Below are 18,665 nucleotides of genomic sequence, written 5' to 3' on the forward strand. Positions count from 1 at the left end.
GAAAATCTCTGCGTTAAAGCCATGTAATAACCAAAAAAAAATTTATGACACCACCTACCAAAAAAGGGCTACAATTTCAGCAATCATTTTGCATTTCTGAATTCATTTTAAATTTATACCAGTTCCAAAATTAATTGAGTCGAAATAGAAATTTCTCCCCTGGGGACGTGTCTCCGTCACAGACAACATTTTAAACTCCAATTAAAAAAAAAAATTATCAAGGAGAAGCTAACGAGAAGCTTTAAATCTCTCTGAAAGACAGCACGTCAGTTGATTCTGATTGTAAAAGGTAAGGTAAAGGTAAAGGATACGGCATTAGACTTTACAGTCCGTACCGGCGGTGCTGATCTCCGTTTCTTGGCCCTTCAGCCAGGAAGTGCAATGGGGGGTTGGGGGCCAGCCATCCTGTGCTTTCGCACACCCTTCCTGTTTACCTTCCCCAGATTTCTCCAGGTACCCATTTAGAGCTGGGTCGACTCTGGCTAAGCTTGCAGAGTCACACCACTGACCCCGTCCCAAACTGAAGAATTGGGTACACTGGAATTCGAACCCGCGTCCTCTCAGACAAGGGATCCCGAATCCAGGGCACTAACCCACTCGGCCAGGACGGCTTCTGATTGTAGCTACTGTTCCAACCATAATTTTAAATGATGGGAAGGCAGTGTGGTCTTCGTCAGTATTTAAGAAGAAAAGCATCATTGATAGTAAGCTACCTTGTTAATAAGAAGATTTTGAGGTTTCAAATCTCTGTGAAGAACATTGTGATTATGGCAATATGCCAATCCTCTAAGCAGCTGGTACATAAAAGAAGCCACAACATCTGGATCTATTTCTCCATTTAAGCTGTCGAAGTACTTCTTTAGATCTTGGTCACAGTGCTCAAATACCAAAGTCAATTTCTTTTCACTATGTAGCACATCATGCAACCTCACAATATTTTTATGCTTGAGCTCCTTTAAGAGGCAAATTTCTCTTAGTGCTGACGAGGGTACTCCCTGAAAGGAAAATCAAAGTCAAATTGTTTAGTGTTATTAATACAAATACTAAAAGCTTACAATGCATATGATTAATCACTATACTGAATAACATGTTCAATACATCATATCTTATAAAAAGAACAATAGGTAAGTACGGTATAAGCATATTTATAAATTTATCTGTAACTTTTCTCAAAAATGTTTTTTTTTTCCTGGAAACTGCCATACTACCATTTTCCGATGTGAAAAAATGATATAGATAGGTCACAACTTCGGAAAAATTCGTTTAGAGCCTTAATTTTGGAAAAACATTTTTCATATGAATTATCTCACAAATACTTTAGAGTAGTTATAATAAATTTTGTTAAAGATGAGTGCTGTGCTGAATATTCTAAAAACTGCAATACAATTTCATTCGATTGTCAATAATATAGAATAACAAGTCGGTATAAATATACGAAAACATTTGCAGAATAAAATAAAATGTAATTAAAGTTGTTCTTTACAGAGGGAGAAGCTCCGTCCCCTGGTACTTCTATTATGTGAATATTACACCCTATGTTAAAATAGTAGACATTTCGTAAATACTACATTCATTTATATTATCAACGCACTACAAAGTATTTCACTAAACTAGAAAAGTCAAAATAATACACAAATACAAGGAAAATTGTATTTATTTATTTAACCACCTGAAGGGTAGAAGAAATTTCATTGATTAAAAAGCAACCAAAGAAGCAGATCATACGAATTTCAATATACGACTAAAAATATAGGGGAGGAAGAGGAATATAAAGGAGGAGGAAGAGGAGGGACGTAATTTCTCTGAGTTTCAACCGTAGGATTTGACATATAAAGGAGGAAGAGGAGGAGGACTGTAATTTTTCTGACTTTCAACCCTAGGGTTTGACTTATAAAGGAGGAAGAGGAATATAAAGGAGGAAGAGGAGAAGGAATGTAATCTCTCTGACTTTCAACCCTAGGGTTTGACTTGACCATTGATTAGAACCAGAGGGAGGCGACTTTAAGCTAAAGAAAATGTTAGTTTAGGCTGAAGATTTTGTCCTTGAGTAGGGGGGGGGTCCTTTATTCCTTCCAGTACGGGTCTGGGCTTCAAATTTGAAGTCATCTTGAGCATTCGAAAGAAATAATTACCATATGCATGAAAAAGTACACCTTGATTAGGTAATAAAGGCATTGTTACTCACTAATAGGCATGTTACTCACTAATAATATTAAGTAATTAAATGCTATTTTGTTTATTTTGAAATGATTCATGAAATAAAACTATATTTACAAACAGCAGTATTGATTTAGTTTCCATTATTGGAGTCATTAAAACACAAACACAAATCCCTATAAAACCACCCAAGTTCCTGTTTATTAGCCAAGCGGGCGCTGACTTGCCACCCCCTGGTACAAGCCTGCATCTCAAAAGGCAACGTGTGCCACAGAATTCCGTCGAGTTTGGCACACCTCTCAAAACGCTTAGCACGGCTCCGCCACGCTGGGCACACGCCACCTGTTGTATATGATTTCTGATAGAGAGCAACTCTTCACTATTAGCATTAATAATCTCTTTCATTTCTCTTTCATACATCTTTTAAGCAGCTGCGTTGCTGTGTTTTCATGTGACCGTGTTCCTGGTCCTACTTGCTTTTGGTCACAAAAAAAAAAACGAAAAAAAAATCTTAAAAATGAAATTTGAGGTACTTGAGAATGCGACTTGGAAAGCTTTTTCTCTTTACCATTTCATAAAAACTGAACAAGTTGTATAATAATTTATTTGTAAATATTATTTATTTCCTTACTTTATAAATATTTTGTGTATTTAATTGTTATTCCAATTTATTTGATTAGTGTGGCATTTAGAGGCAGGAGACCACTCGACTTGGAAAGCTTTTAAGGGGTTCACTGCTAAAATAATTAAGTTCAAAAAAGTTTAAAATTTACGTTACCAAAATTGATCTCGTAGTTTTGGTTATGAATGGATACAATATCAAACAGTTCGTGGTAACGAACTGCAGTAAGGAGCGACCCGGCTCAATAGTAAACGAAACTCTAAAAAGCGGATGCTAAAAGATACATCAAAAGAATCGAATTTTCATGCTGATTCTAAATATATAAGTTTCATCAAATTTAATCTTTGTCATCAAAAGTTACGAGCCTGAGAAAATTTGCCTTATTTAGGAAAATAGGGGAAACACCCCATAAACGTCAAAGAATCTTAACGAAAATCACACCATTGCGTTCAGCGCATCAGAGAACCCATGGCAAAAAATTTCAAGCTCCTATCTACAAAAATGTGGAATTTCATATTTTTTGCCAGAAGAGAGATCACGGGTGCGTGTTTATTTGTTTGTTTTTGTTTTTGTTTTTTTTCCCAGGGGTCATCGTATCGACCAAGTGGTCCTAGAATCTCGCAAGAGGGCTCATTCTAACGGAAATGAAAAGTTCTAGTGCCCTTTTTAAGTGACCAAAAAAACTGGAGGGCACCTAGGCCACCTCCCACGCTCATGTTTTTCCCAAAGTCAACAGATCCAAATTTTGAGATAGCCATTTTGTTCCGCATAGTCGAAAACCAATAACTTTGTCTTTGGAGTGACTCACTCACCCACAGTCCCTGGGGGAGGGGCTGCAAGTTACAAACTTTGTCCAGTGTTTACACACAGCAATGGTTATTGGGAAGTGTACAGAAGTTTTCAGTGGAATTTTCTTGGTTTGAGTGCTGTTGAGGGGAGGGGGCTATGTGGGAGGATCTTCTCTTGGAGGAATATGTCATGGGGGAAGAGAAATTCAATGAAAAGGGCGCGGGATTTTCTAGCATTACTATAAAAAAAACAATGAAAAAATAAAAACGAAAAAGTTTTTCAACTGAAAGTAAGGAGTAGCATTAAAACTTAAAACGAACAGAGATTATTACGCATATGAGGGGTTCTAAAAATACTTTAGCATAAAGAGCGAGGTATTTAGGAGGAGATAAATACCTTGCTCTTTATGCTAAAGTATTTTTAGTAATTTCAACTATTTATTCCACGGCCTTTCTGATTCAGGAGTCATTCGTAAAGAATTGGGACAAAACTTAAGATTTAGTGTAAAAGGCGAGGCATTAACGAGGGGACAAACCCCCTCATATACATAATAAAAAATATAAAAGTTTAAAAGAGTATAAAAGTTTGTTACGTAAGTTAATTCTTAAGTTACGTATATTTTTTACTAATACAAACGTTCGTTAAAAATTAAAATTTCTAGTTGCCTTTTTAAGTAACCGAAAAATTGGAGGACAACTAGGCCTGCTTCCCCGCCCCTTATTTCTCAAAATTGTCTGATCAAACTAAGAGCAAGCCGTTTAGCCAAAAAAAAATTAATAAGCAAATTTTATTTTAATAATAAATGTGCGGAGAGCCAAAATCAAAAATGCATTAATTCAAAAACGTTCAGAAATTAAATAAAAAAACTAGTTTTTTAAACTGAAAGTAAGGAGCGATATCAAAACTTAAAACGAACAGAAATTACTCCGTATATAAAATGGGTTGTCCCCTCCGCAATACCTTGCTCTTTACGCTAAAGTTTGATTCTTTGCCACAATTCTACCTTTTAAAACAATTAAAAACTTTAGCATAAAGAGCGAGGGATTGCGGAGGGGACAACCCATTTCATATACGGAGTAATTTCTGTTCGTTTCAAGTTTTGATATCACTCCTTACTTTCAGTTTAAAAATATTTTTTTTTATTTAATCAAACAGTTCGTGGTAACGAACTGTAGTAAGGAGCGACCCGGCTCAATAGTAAACGAAACTCTAAAAAACGGAATTTTGATGCTAAAAGATACATCAAAAGAATCGAATTTTCATGCTGATTCTAAATATATAAGTTTCATCAAATTTAATCTTTGTCATCAAAAGTTACGAGCCTGAGAAAATTTGCCTTATTTTGGAAAATAGGAGGAAACACCCCCTAAAAGTCAAAGAATTTTAACGAAAATCACACCATCGCATTCAGCGTATCAGAGAACCCTGTAGCAAAAATTTCAAGCTCCTATCTATAAAAATATGGAATTTCGTATTTTTTGCCAGAAGACAGATCACGGTTGCGTGTTGATTTGTTTGTTTGCTTTTTTTTTCCAGAGGTCATCGTATCGACCAAGTGGTCCTAAAATATCGCAAGAGGACTCAAGCTAACGGAAATAAAAAATTCTGGTGCCCTTTTTAAGTAACCAAAAAAATTGGAGGGCACCTAGGCCCCCTCCTATGCTCATTTTTTTCCCAAAGTCAACGGATCAAAATTTTGAGATAGCCATTTTCTTCCACATAGTCGAAAACCATAATAACTATGTCTTTGGAATGATTCACTCCCCCAAAGTCCCTGGGGGAGGGGCTGCAAGTTACAAACTTTGTCCAGTGTTTACATACAGTAATGGTTATTGGGAAGTGTACAGACGTTTTCAGGGAGATTTTTTTGGTATGGGGTGGGGTTGAGGAGAGAGGGCTATGTGGGAGGATCTTACCTTGGAGGAATATGTCATGGGGGAAGAGAAATTCAATGAAAAGGGCGCGGGATTTTCTAGCATTAATATAAAAAAAAAAACAATGAAAAAATAAACCAGAAAAACTTTTTTCAACTGAAAGTAAGGAGTAGAATTAAAACTTAAAATGAACAGAGATTATTACGCATATGAGGGGTTCTAAAAATACTTTAGCATAAAGAGCGAGGTATGTAGGAGGAGATAAATACCTTGCTCTTTAAGCTAAAGTATTTTTAGTAATTTCAAATATTTATTCTACGGCCTTTCTGATTCAGGTGTCATTCTTAAAGAATTGGGACAAAACTTAAGATTTAGTGTCAAGAGCGAGGCATTAACGAGGGGACAAACCCCCTCATATACATAATCAAAAATATAAGAATATAAGAGTTTATTACGTAAGTTATTTCTTAAGTTACGTATAGTTTTTACTAATAAAAACGTTCGTTAAAAATTAAAAGGTCTTGTTGTCTTTTTGAGTAATCAAAAATTGGAGGGCAACTAGGCCTCCTTCCCCATCCCTTATTTCTCAAAATCGACTGATCAAAACTAAGAGAAAGCCATTTAGCCAAAAAAGAATTAATATGAAAATTTCATTTTAATAATTTATGCGCGGAGAGACGAAATCAAAAATGCATTAATTCAAAAACGTTCAGAAATTAAATAAAAAAACTAGTTTTTTAAACTGAAAGTAAGGAGCGATATTAAAACTTAAAACGAACAGAAATTACTCCGTATAAGAAACGGGTTGTCCCCTCCGCAATCCCTCGCTCTTTACGCTAAAGTTTAACTCTTTGCCACAATTCTGCTTTTTAAAACAAATAAAAGCTTTAGCGTAAAGAGCGAGGGATTGCGGAGGGGACAACCCGTTTCATATACGGAGTCTTGTTGCCTTTTTAAGTAGCCGAAAATTGGAGGGCAACTAGGCCTCCTTCCCCATCCTTTATTTCTCAAAATCGCCTGATCAAAACTAAGAGAAAGCCATTTAGCCAAAAAAGAATTAATATTAAAATTTCATTTGAATAATTTATGCGCAGAGAGCCAAAATCAAAAATGCATTAATTCAAAAACGTTCAGAAATTAAATAAAAAAAAATAGTTTTTTAAACTGAAAGAAAGGAGCGACATTAATACTTAAAACGAACAGAAATTACTCCGTATAAGAAACGGGTTGTCCCCTCCGCAATCCCTCGCTCTTTACGCTAAAGTTTAACTCTTTGCCACAATTCTGCTTTTTAAAACAAATAAAAGCTTTAGCGTAAAGAGCGAGGGATTGCGGAGGGGACAACCCGTTTCATATACGGAGTCTTGTTGCCTTTTTAAGTAGCCGAAAATTGGAGGGCAACTAGGCCTCCTTCCCCATCCTTTATTTCTCAAAATCGCCTGATCAAAACTAAGAGAAAGCCATTTAGCCAAAAAAGAATTAATATTAAAATTTCATTTGAATAATTTATGCGCAGAGAGCCAAAATCAAAAATGCATTAATTCAAAAACGTTCAGAAATTAAATAAAAAAAAATAGTTTTTTAAACTGAAAGAAAGGAGCGACATTAATACTTAAAACGAACAGAAATTACTCCGTATATGAAACGGGTTGTCCCCTCCGCAATCCCTCGCTCTTTACGCTAAAGTTTGACTCTTTGCCACAATTCTGCTTTTTAAAACAATTAAAAGCTTTAGCGTAAAGAGCGAGGGATTGCGGAGGGGACAACCCGTTTCATATACGGAGTAATTTCTGTTCGTTTTAAGTTTTAATGTCGCTCCTTACTTTCAGTTTAAAAGACTAGTTTTTTATTTAATTCAGTTCAAAGACCACTATGTAGTGATAAGCCTACCATTTTTTCAACTACTGAAATATCTTGGTCAATACACTAATTTAGAACTTATTGCCTGAGCTCATTGAATAATGCTTCTTTTTAGCTATGTTAGGGCATTTTCAGAAGGGTCAGTTGCCCTCCAATAATTCGGAGAAAAAATTATTATGTAGCCCATGCCCCTTGACTATCTGACTATGGAACCCTCTTGTCCCTCCAATAAAAAAGCTGGATCTAAGCCCTGGATATTTTTACACTGTATTTTGGGCAATGGTCCTTTGTAAATGCCAAAAAGAGAATGGATCAACTTCAATAGTTACCAAACGCTTTCAAAGTGAAAATAATTAAACTTTGCTGGTATCTATACCCAAATCCATATTATTCACGACAGTCATCGCAAACAAGCACATCTACCAAACCTGTTTCGCAATTTTTTGTAAGCAAAATCGTAATAAAATCTAGAAACTCCATATAGCCCTACTTGAAGTAAAAAAGTTGTCCTAAAGTGCCAAAAATAGCTGAAAGGGAATCCCATTGCTTGAATTAGTTAAGTGGATATTACACAACCATGTACATTTCTAAAATTAGGAAAAATTAAACTTTTAATTGAAAACACATTCGTATGCAGTTTTTGGTGGCAGTGGGTGCCAAAAAAATGTGGGAGAAAAATCAGCAGAAAATCAGCTAAAAATTATCAAAGTGAAGAAAGAAAGTTAAGCTTTCCTTTGAGGGTGTAGTTGTATTTGGGAAACAAAAAGTAGTTAATGTTTGATGTTTATGTTAATGTTTCTTATGCAAAGTTTTTTTTTAAGTTTGAATAATCAGTTTTGCTTTTTGATTTTCACAGTTTAACGTGGCAACACTGACAAGAATACGAAGCTACCCAAAAATTTCATAACATGGGAAATTTTTTTTTTAGAAAATCGCAGTTTTCATGTATGGATAGACTGGGATGGGTCCAAAGGTATAAAATATATATTTTGATGTCCATGGTGCTTGAGGGCAAATAACTATACATCAAAGTTATTCCTTGGAATTTCGAGGGTTAATCTCAGTCTCCTGCTTTGGCCTGAACGAAAATCCAAGGGTAGAATAAAAATCGTCGATTCTATGAAAGAAGATTCTCCATCTTCTTTTAGGAAATCCTCACAAGCGGTATTATAAATGAATTAACTATCCCTTTTTGTTCTTTTTCAATCGTTGATCTGGTGTTTTTATCTACCAAAAAACTGCTAATCGATAATTGACGACAATTTACACGTTTGAACTTGTAGGATAAAAATAATGCACATAGGGTTGTCTATAATTTAATTTGTGTTGTATTAAACCCAAAAGTTTCAAATTCAACTCTCCGTTTAGGGCGTGTTATTTCATTGCAATGTTGTATTACATTGAGTGGAGTAGATACATTCATTCATTCATTCAGCAATGGAGAGTAAGGTGTGGTCCCTCCTAGCCGTCTTATACATGAATTACGACAAAGAGAAAGAGATATACAAAGACAAAGAGAAATAAAAAATCCTTACAACCCTTATATCACCAATTAGGACAGGGCTTCAGAGACATTATTCCACAGAGGATGTGTGTGACGCTGAAAGACACAGATTCATAAGAGTCCAGCCCTTTGGGAGGGGGTTGTCCTAGGATTTTTCGTTGGAGAGTGTCAAAAAGCCACACAAAATTTTTAGGGCCCTGTTCTGAAGATTCATTGGTTGTCATTGCGAGTGGTCTTTATGAAGAGATGGGGTTCCTAATCGCCCTCCCTAGTGTGTGGACAGGACTTACAAATAGTTTCATAAACATGTATTACCTCATCATCGTCATCTAAACGCACGCGTTTCAAAGCAACAATTTCATGTGTTTCTCGATTTTTAGCTTTAAAGACAGTCCCATAAGTACCTAGAAAAGAAAAAAATTACACATATTAATATTTATGCAAATATAATGCAATTATACTATTTATGCAAATATATTAATATTTATACAAAGTTAACTTAAAGGGGTTCGAGACAGGTACTTGTGTGATAAAACCCAAACCACTCAAAAAGTGACGCTAGGTTAATCCTAAGTATGATAAAATGTAATACTTTAGAAACGAATTTGGGCTATATATTTGCACATTAGGGAGTGGGGGTAAAGTAGAGGGGGTCTGCATGCAAAATGAGTTAGCTGCAAACATTCTGAATATTATGAAGTAAGAATTGTTTTCTGACTTCATACTGTCCAAATACTTTACCCCCATCCCCTAATGTTCAAATATATAGCCCAAACTGTATATTTTCCAACTATTCTGTCGCTTCTTTTTGTCTTTTCTCACGCTAAGTTGAAAGAAAATAGCAAAAGAAACCGGTTTGCAGCGCGTCAATGCATGAACAACTTGAGCGGTGGGGGGTATATCATATAAGTACCTTGAGACATTAAAGGATAACACAATCTTGTCCATTATAAATCTTCTCAGTTTGGGTTTAAGCTCCCTCAAGAAGAAGTGCAATCTTGACGAAAATTCAACATGCATGAGAACACTAAGCCCATATTTTCAAATTTACTATGATTATTTCTTTAAACTGACTGAATAAATACTCGAATGGCTACAGATTCAAAAGGTTCTCTTCATTCATGGATGAGGGAGTGACAGATCCCCTCTTGCTGCAAAGACATGTGTTTTTATGGAAAATTATACTTTATTCTGAAAAGCCCACAAGGTGAACTCTTTGTCTCAAAGCACATTTCTGCAAAAAATACATTTTATGTAAAGGATGGAGTTTGAAGGGGTAGTAGCCCTCCTTATACTTTGAATAACCCTGGATACAGTATTAAAATGACCAAAAATTATATAACAAAAGTAAGTTATTTTCTAGTGAAAGCAAACTGCAGCATTAAGGCTTGAAACATATGTAAGGGATTATGTCTTCTCCTGGACCCTGCTCTTGCTAAAACTTGAACTATTCCCTCCCCCCCCCCCCAATGTTTCAAGAATGAATGCTCAAACACAGATCAATCAGAAGCAGATAAAATAATTTTTCACGATTGCCCAAGAATGGAAGAGCTTACTGATTTACATTTGCTTTAAACAGTATCATTTTCTGTTCATATATTTTAAACAGCAATTGATAAATAAAAAAAAGGAAGTTACCCATTAATTATATTTTTTGTAGTCATAAGTGCTTTCAATAAAGCCTTTCTGGGGCTATAATGAAAGAAAGGTTGAGATTGCTAGGCCTCGTTCTACGGATGAAGGATGACAGATTACCGAAGATTGTCCTTTTTGGCCAACCGTCTGGGGCTACACGGAAAGCAGGTCGTCCTTGTCTGGGTTGGGAGGATGTCATAAATAAAGATTTAAAGGAAATGGGAACTTCCTGGGAGGGTGTGAAGAGGGAGGCTTTAAATAGATTAGGCTGGAGGAGGAGCTTGGTGCTGCAGTGAGTTATTAGTAGCAGTAGTAGTACTATTGTACTTTACATAAATGTAACTAGTGCAACTAGTTTCATGAATATTACAAATACAACTAATGTAACTAATTTAAAAAAAGCAATATTGTACTTTAGAATAAATACAGGGAGTTGAGGAATGGGCAACCCACCTCATATATGAAATACTGCCTGTTTGTTTTAAATTTCAATGTTGCTCTTTATATTTGTTTGAAAAAGATAGTTTTATCACTTAATTCAATGCTTAAAAACACAAAATAAACAGCTGAAGGTAAATAATGACTGACAAATCAACAGTAGGTCAACTGGTCACAGATTTATTGAAGAAAATGACAGCATGAATGTAACTAATGCACTAATGGAGTGACACATTTTTACCATCACTATATTAGGATATTAATGTCTAACATAACACATGAATGCTATGGATTGTTATCAATTGATTAGGGGGTGCTGATAGATGAGTCACTAATGTTATTTTCTTCTGGGGCAATTAAAAATTAGACAGTGTTAGCCCTGCTTGTATTTAGCAGTTGTATTTTCAAAATGTACATTATGCTAGTTTCATTACAGTATACATATACTCCTTAAGGTCTATTCTAGATATTTGGCTTCAGCAGCAGATCCATAGGGTAGTTTAGCGGCATATGTTCCCCAGAAGGTAAAATATTTGTATTAATTACAGGGTTCGAGGGGCAAAAGTACTGATAGGAGAGCTAAATCTTTATTAGGGTTCCCTCCAATATTAATTCTGGATCCACCCCTGTCTGGGTTTGTTCATTTATTTTTAAGAGCTTGATCTGACATATTTTCTTACAGTTCATGTATAGCCCAATTCTTATTGAGGGACTATTAAGTTTTCTTTCTGCAAGATTGGAAAATCTTATCAGCCTTACAAAATCAAGGCAAAAAAAAAATCAACTCAAAAATCCATTTTCCAAAAACCTTACAGGACACTTTTCACCCCTTAAGGATAGGGGCGTAACTTACTATGGGGCAGGGGGAGGGTTGGTAACTGTCCCTCCGAGACCTCAGTTTTCCCCCAGACCCAAGTTTGCCCCCCCCAGATTAAATCTAGTTTTTTCAACAATATTTTCAAAACTAAGATAAGTCTGCATAATTTAAGCATCAACAGAAACGGATCAGTATATGTTTACCTTTATATTACTATATAGCATCTTTATAGTATTTTTATAGTACTGTATAATACCTTTATTGTACCAAATGGCTCATTTTCCAGCTTTTACTGCCATTTTGTTTGGGAAAATTGTCTCCAACTTGCCCCCCCCAAGGATTTGAACGAAATTATGCCACTCCTTAAGGATTTCTTTGAAATTGTACACATGTCTTTTTACCTCAGTTTAATTGTAAAATTTTAAAAAGCTGGAACAGAAAAAAACTTATAGCAAAATTAAAGACTTAAAAATTAAATTAAAGTTAAAATTAAATTAATTAAAGTCAAAATTAAAATTAAAGACAAAATTAATAGCAAAAGTAATTAAATTGGGTGAGCAAACTTTCCGAAATGGGCCCAGCACCTTAATCGTGATCTAGAAAGGTGTTCTCAAAGCCTTATTTCTTTTTCTTCCAATTATTTAAGGCTCAGAAGATTATAAAGAAAAGCAGTCTTAACTTAAAAAAAAACTCTATTTTGAAAAAAAACTAGTCCCTATTTTTGAATTGAGTTGGCTCTTCCTTGACTTTGGGTTATAAAGCTCAGGGATCAATTCAACATTTAAACAGAATTTTAAGCCATATTAAATTTTTTTGAATCGAAGATATTTTTTGAAAAACTATTTGAAACCTAATAAAATCAAGATTTAGCACAAGTAAAAGGCCCAAAACGCTCTTAGGTCTTCTTTTTGCTATACATCTATTTCTTAAAGTTTTATTTTGTAAAACAAAAATTGGCAAAGGTCAGTACCATTTGAAGAGGGTGGGAGTACAGAGGTAGACAATTCAAGTGATCATAGAGAGGGAATAATCAAGTCATTGGATCAATCCTAGAATTTCCAAATTAGGAAATTTTTGCTATTTGAAAAATTAGAAGTTAGGAAAGTGAAACTTTCAGGAATGAATCTAGAGTCTGAGTTACACCCTAGTGAGATCTTGTTTACTGGTATGCCTTAAAGACTGACATTGGTAATTATTTTAGAATTTTTAAATTAGTCTCCAGAATCTTATAGCATGCTCTTCTAAATACCAAACATCCTCAATACATAGAGTAGCACCTCGCCTGAAGGAGACTCACTAAAACAAAAAGAGAGGCACTTTTAGGTGACTAATTTTACACTCTTTGTTATGGTTAAAGCCACGTTTGTCCACCAATCATCTCACTCCTCCCCCCTGATGGCTCTATATATACCCCTAGGTTATATACAAAACTAGCATAAAATAAAAATGGGGTCATTAAATTCTTAATTGTATACTGTTTTTCTACATAATACTTGCTACCAGGGGCATAGTGCTACCAGCATTTTTATTGGGGGGGGGGAGTGAGAATTGCATTTTAGCACTACTGAAGAAAAGTTACCATTTACTGAAGATGCTACTAGATTAAATCCAAAATATTACACAATACATAATAAACAAACATTAAGTAAACATAAAATCAAGTAATGGTGGTCAACCTTTTACTAAGATTATCAGCAATAAGTGACTACAGATGACAGTAGTATAGTTCAAAAAAATCGTTTGGGTGGGCTAAGGTGTAATTCATATATATTCTGCTTTTTTTCAGCAGGCTTCATCACTAATATTGCAGAACCTATTCCCCCTCCCCAACCTCCCATCCTAACACAAATGTTCATTTTATAGTTGAATCAAGCACCCTTCTAACAGTCCCATCTATTGAGCTATTCAGTTGCCTATGATTTTAAACAGATTTTGACTCTGTAAGATTAAATTTGTAGTGCTAAACTTTTGCTATGCATGATTCATTGAAATATTACTTATGATTTTTTATTAAATTGATTTGGTAGTCGATTTGCTGATTTATATTAATAGACAGCATTGAAATAAGTGGGTCACATAAAGCAAAAGCAAAAATAATCTCATCCAAGTCTAATCTCATATTGTAACATGAACCTTATAATACTTCAAAATTAGATGAATGCACATATAAAATAAACACACAGACTTGTTACACAAATTGTAGTTGTCCATGTTTTTCTATATTAAATTCATTTTATCACTTTATCAAGGTCAATTTATACTTTCCTTTCAATTGCCAACAGAGCAAGTGAAGATGATCTTTCTTACTTTGTGGTGTTGTAGCAGAATATCTTCAACCATCAAAGTCAAGAAGAAGATCTTACACACAATGCAAAACTCATAGGCATAATGAAGTACAGTTTCAATAGATCACATATCAGAGGAAACACACATTTTGAGCATTTTTCAGCAAAAACAGATGCTCTTTCTAGAACGTTTTTGTTTTTTATATCTACAATTGTGTAAAAACACTGTAACTCAGAAATGCAGCATTCAAAATTGAGCATATAGTATTTACACACAAAGGTTACACTGTTTTTTGTTCATTTCATTTCATTTGAAATGAAATTTTGTTCATTTCATTTCAGCATTACACTAATTGACAAAATGGACAAAATGTCCAAACTGTTTTCTCCTAGCCTAGTTTCAATCTCTATAGTTAGAACATCAATAACAGGATACAACACTGTATTTTTGAAAAACCCTTGTGCTGTCCCCCCACCTAGTGTGCATCCCCCACCCATTGTACCCCCACCTAGTTTCACTGGAACTTTATGCTTCCGGCCAATTCAGGACCTCTAAAACCATATCTATTATCTAATTCTAAGTTTTGATGGCAATTGTAAAGAGCTATAAGACACCCACAATGTGTACTTGTGTTTAAAAATAAACTTGCTTTTTATTTAAAATTTATCTTTAATATCTTTTTTATTTAAATTTGCAGGTTGAAAATAGAGTGATGCATTGCAAAATACATGGGAAATATATATTTTAGGTTATATATTTACATTCTAGGGGAGGGTAAACTATAGTGTAGCTGTAGTCAAAATGTGTTGACTACAATTATTTTACATATTATAAAGTAAGTCTAATAATTGTTTTTAACTTATTTCCTTCTCAACTGCCTCAATTCAATACTTATAAAAGTTTAAAGAAGGGGCTATTTTTTCTCCTTTTTCCATGAAAACACCACATAAAAATTTATTTTTGAAATCAATGGATGAGGGCAAATCCAGGAGGCAGCAAATACCCCCTCCTCATGATTCACACCCCTGGAACTAGTTTCAATAGCAACAAAATTGTAATATCATTCAATACTTGGGATTTTAGGCTCTCAGACCTCTGTAATTCTGGATCCCTTTGGCAGTGCCCTATGGGATAGCCTAGACCAAGTATCAAATAATTGGCTAATCTAGCTAAAAAATGGAAAATTATCATGCCATTGTCTAATTTAGATATTGAAAACAGCTGCACTTGTTTCTCACTATACCCTAATGTATTTCAAGCACTAGACCTGCCATCAAGAGTAAAATTCTCCCTGGTTGATGTTATGCTGATCTTGTATAAGAAGTAGATGACCTACTTCCTTGATGATAAGACTTCAAAGGCAGTATTGGATAAAATTCTAGTTAATTGACTTCTTGTTATCTCAGAAAAGGTTTAGGTTAGGAAAATGAAACTTTTAGAGATGGGTCTACAGGCTAAAGTATGTCCCAGGAAGGCATTTTAAAGTACCCACCTCCACTCCTTCTCCCTTTAGAGGGCCCTGAAATTTGCCTACATGACAGGTCTATACCTATTGAAACTTTGACAAAACAACATTTAACCTCAATTTCCAGTTACTAGTTGCCTTTTCTCTGCCTTTAGTTCTGAAAATGCAATTCCTGTTATTTGAGTAGAATTTTGAGCCATATCAAGTTTTTTTTCAAAATTTAGGAAATGGGTAAAATTCTAGTTAATTGACTTCTTGCTATAACAGAAAGGGCTTAGGTTAGGAAAAATGAAACTTTCAGGGATGAGTCTACAGACTAAAGTATGTCCTGGGAAGGTATTTTGAAGCAACTACCTCCACTCCTTCTCCCTCTAGAGGGCCCTGACCTTTAATGACCTCTAAAAATATGTATGTTATAAAGGTGAAACCTTGTAAAATAGATCTACTGCTTAACTGAAGTACAACAAAATTGTTTTCAGCTTTTTAACTTTGCTCAATTCCATTTTATAAGGTTTTAAAGATATGCAAATACATAAAGTAATAATTTTAGTGGTTTCTTAGTTTGATGGCTTGCTTGCCTTAGGCCTATAAATGGGAACAAATATACCCCTGGATTTGGGGTTAATTGTCATAAACACAAATTTAGTCATAAGAGTTTTTCATTTAGCCTATAATCTACAAATGTCTTTTTTATTTTAGCTGGAGAGCTACTGTCTTTATGTAGGCTATTTATCACCCTAAGCTGCTGCCTATCAAATAACCAAAAATTTTGCAGCCTATGCTCTTATTTGCAAGTTAAGGATCTTTTCCAGAATACTTACCTTCACCAATCTTTTCTAATTTTTCATACTTTTGCATCTTAAAAACTACACTAAAGTGTACTGCTTAAATATTCAGCCTATAAGAATATTGCTAGGCCAATAAAGAAAGTGCTCCCGAATACAGGCTATAGTTGGGAATCAAGTCTTATAAAATTAAAGTATATGTAAATGTTTTAAATTTTTATAAACTTTAGTGCCATCTATAATCTAGTAAATTTATCAATATAGGTCCCTCTGTTCACTGATATTTGAAATTAACAGAAGGGGTCAATAGGAGCCGAGTACCAATGATGTTCAAGTATTTAATACATGTATTAGAAGTATGTATTTAACTACTTTCATTTATTTCGAAATGTGTATTCAATTATATCTTTTAATGCGCATTTCAAATATGTATTTAAATACTTTTCCCAGTATTTGAAACAAAAAATACAATCAAAATAGATATAATTTTGATAAATACGATGTTCGAGCTTCTTCATTGTCTCTGATAGATATCACTCACTGATAAGGGTTTGGTCCAAGGAAATCGAAGTTTGACGAATTTGAAAATGACCGAATTCAAACAAAATGAAGTGTGGTTTTCACGACGATTTCTTTCTGTGTGTGGTTTCATTTACTTGATGGGAAGTCGAAAGTACTACGCCACAAAAGAATACACACCTTTTTCATTCAGTACTGTTCTGAATGTCTGACCGGAAAATCTGACAAACATTTACATGAAGAAATGATTACCATTGACTGAAAAACTTTCAGACATCTTGCAGCATGTCTGGCACTATATTCAGAAGCAGTGGTTTTGTTGAAGGGGGAGGTTCAACAAAGACCTTACAATATATTCCTTAACTAAAGCATGCCACGGATCGATTCGGACTCATGATTACACTGAAAACGTATTTCAGCTGAATAGTATTAGCAAGGAGTGCGATCTCCCGAATACAAAGATAAAGAAAATACATGAGGGAATTCAATGCACAACGTTATGGAGTGAGTCATTGCCAACCAGGAGACAAATAAACTGATGAATGTATGAGATGAACTAAAGTTGTCAAGACTCAAAAATGTCAAAATTGAGCTGTTCTTAAAATATGTGAAAGTCAAGGGGGGGTAAATAAATAATTGAGTACCTTGTTGTAGCTTCTCGGAGTATGATTCTAATTGTATTGTTGAATTTGTTTGTTGTAAGATTCGTGGTGCCTATTAGGGCGTATTATTAGTTTTATAATTTTTTTCTTTTTTAAGCCCTGTATTATTTTTTAAGGTGTTTTTGCCACCCCCTCGGACAAGTTTCTTTTCTTCTCAAGGTGGCTGTTATTACTGTTGTGGTTTTTTGGTTTAATAAATATATATCTCTCTCTAAAAAGAGTATTTGTCAAAATCTCTGGACATCTTGCAAAGGGAGAGAAAGTGTTTCTTGGGCACGGAATCGCCTATCCTGATAGTATATCCCAACCCTAAAAAAGAATCTAGGAAAAACAAAACGTTTCGGTACTCTGAAACATACAAATACTCTTGTGGACCCTATTCTAGCTGGCTTCAAGAAACGTTTTCCAAACCTTTTCTTGCTAGACTTCATACCTCCTGAGAGTTCACCATTAACAGAGGTACTCATTTTAGCTTTCAAAGCAAGATGAGTACTTGATGATGAGAAAATTGTGCTGATGGAGACAATACTGGTGGGGATGAGAACACTTGTTATCGGCCAAGAAAGAACTACCGAAAGAAACCTACCGAAAGAAAACCAAATAGCTGTAGAAAGCATACCACAAGCAAATAATTCTGATCTTTTCTCATTCACGGGAATCGAGAGCCAGATTTTGGAACTATACAAGTTTTTGAAAGTTTCCTTAATTGAAGTTGTCATGAATTTTACCAATCAATTACCATTTTTCATTGTATTTTGCCATTCTATTTCGCAGTAAGATATTTTTTCTTTATGATGATCACTGTTGAAAATATATATATAAATTGTAAATACCAAAAACAAGAACAACAATAGGGAATTTCTCAAGACGGTTAGAAACAAATTAGAATGAATATTTCGACCCTATGTCCAAGGGCCACCCCCAGGAATACAAAGATATATAAAAAAAAGTACAACAGGTTAAAATCAATAAAACTAAAACGAAAATTTTTTTCGGCCCTTGGACATAGGGCCCTATGTCCAAGGGCCGAAAAATTTATTCTAATTTGTTTCCCATCGTCTTGAGAAATTCCTTATTGTTCTTCTTGTTCTTGGTGTTTATGATGGAAAGATAGCGTGGTCTTCATCGCTATTTATATATAAATTGTATAAATTTCTTTACAGTGATGATATATAATTGGCAAGGCGAATCAAGGGACGGACAAAAAAAAACATTCATACTACGTTACAATAATCTATTCAACGAAGAATAG

The 18,665-nt window shown here is 34.6% G+C and overlaps 1 protein-coding gene across 1 annotated transcript in view; it reads right to left on the reverse strand.

Annotated features, from left to right (window-relative positions):
• LOC136027611 (cyclin-dependent kinase 5-like) overlaps positions 1–16,448 on the reverse strand; it is a 28,159-nt gene extending 11,711 nt beyond the window's left edge. Inside the window, exons 1-3 of the mRNA XM_065705026.1 lie at positions 16,269–16,448; positions 9,122–9,210; positions 714–995 (exon numbers count right to left, since the gene is read on the reverse strand). Coding sequence (XP_065561098.1) covers positions 714–995; positions 9,122–9,210; positions 16,269–16,305 — 408 coding nt within the window. The 5' untranslated portion in view covers positions 16,306–16,448. The remainder of the gene's footprint in view (positions 1–713; positions 996–9,121; positions 9,211–16,268) is intronic.
• Between the last annotated feature and the right edge of the window lie 2,217 nt (positions 16,449–18,665).

The sequence above is a fragment of the Artemia franciscana genome, chromosome 5 (genome assembly GCF_032884065.1).
Source record: "Artemia franciscana chromosome 5, ASM3288406v1, whole genome shotgun sequence".
Taxonomy (NCBI): domain Eukaryota; kingdom Metazoa; phylum Arthropoda; class Branchiopoda; order Anostraca; family Artemiidae; genus Artemia; species Artemia franciscana.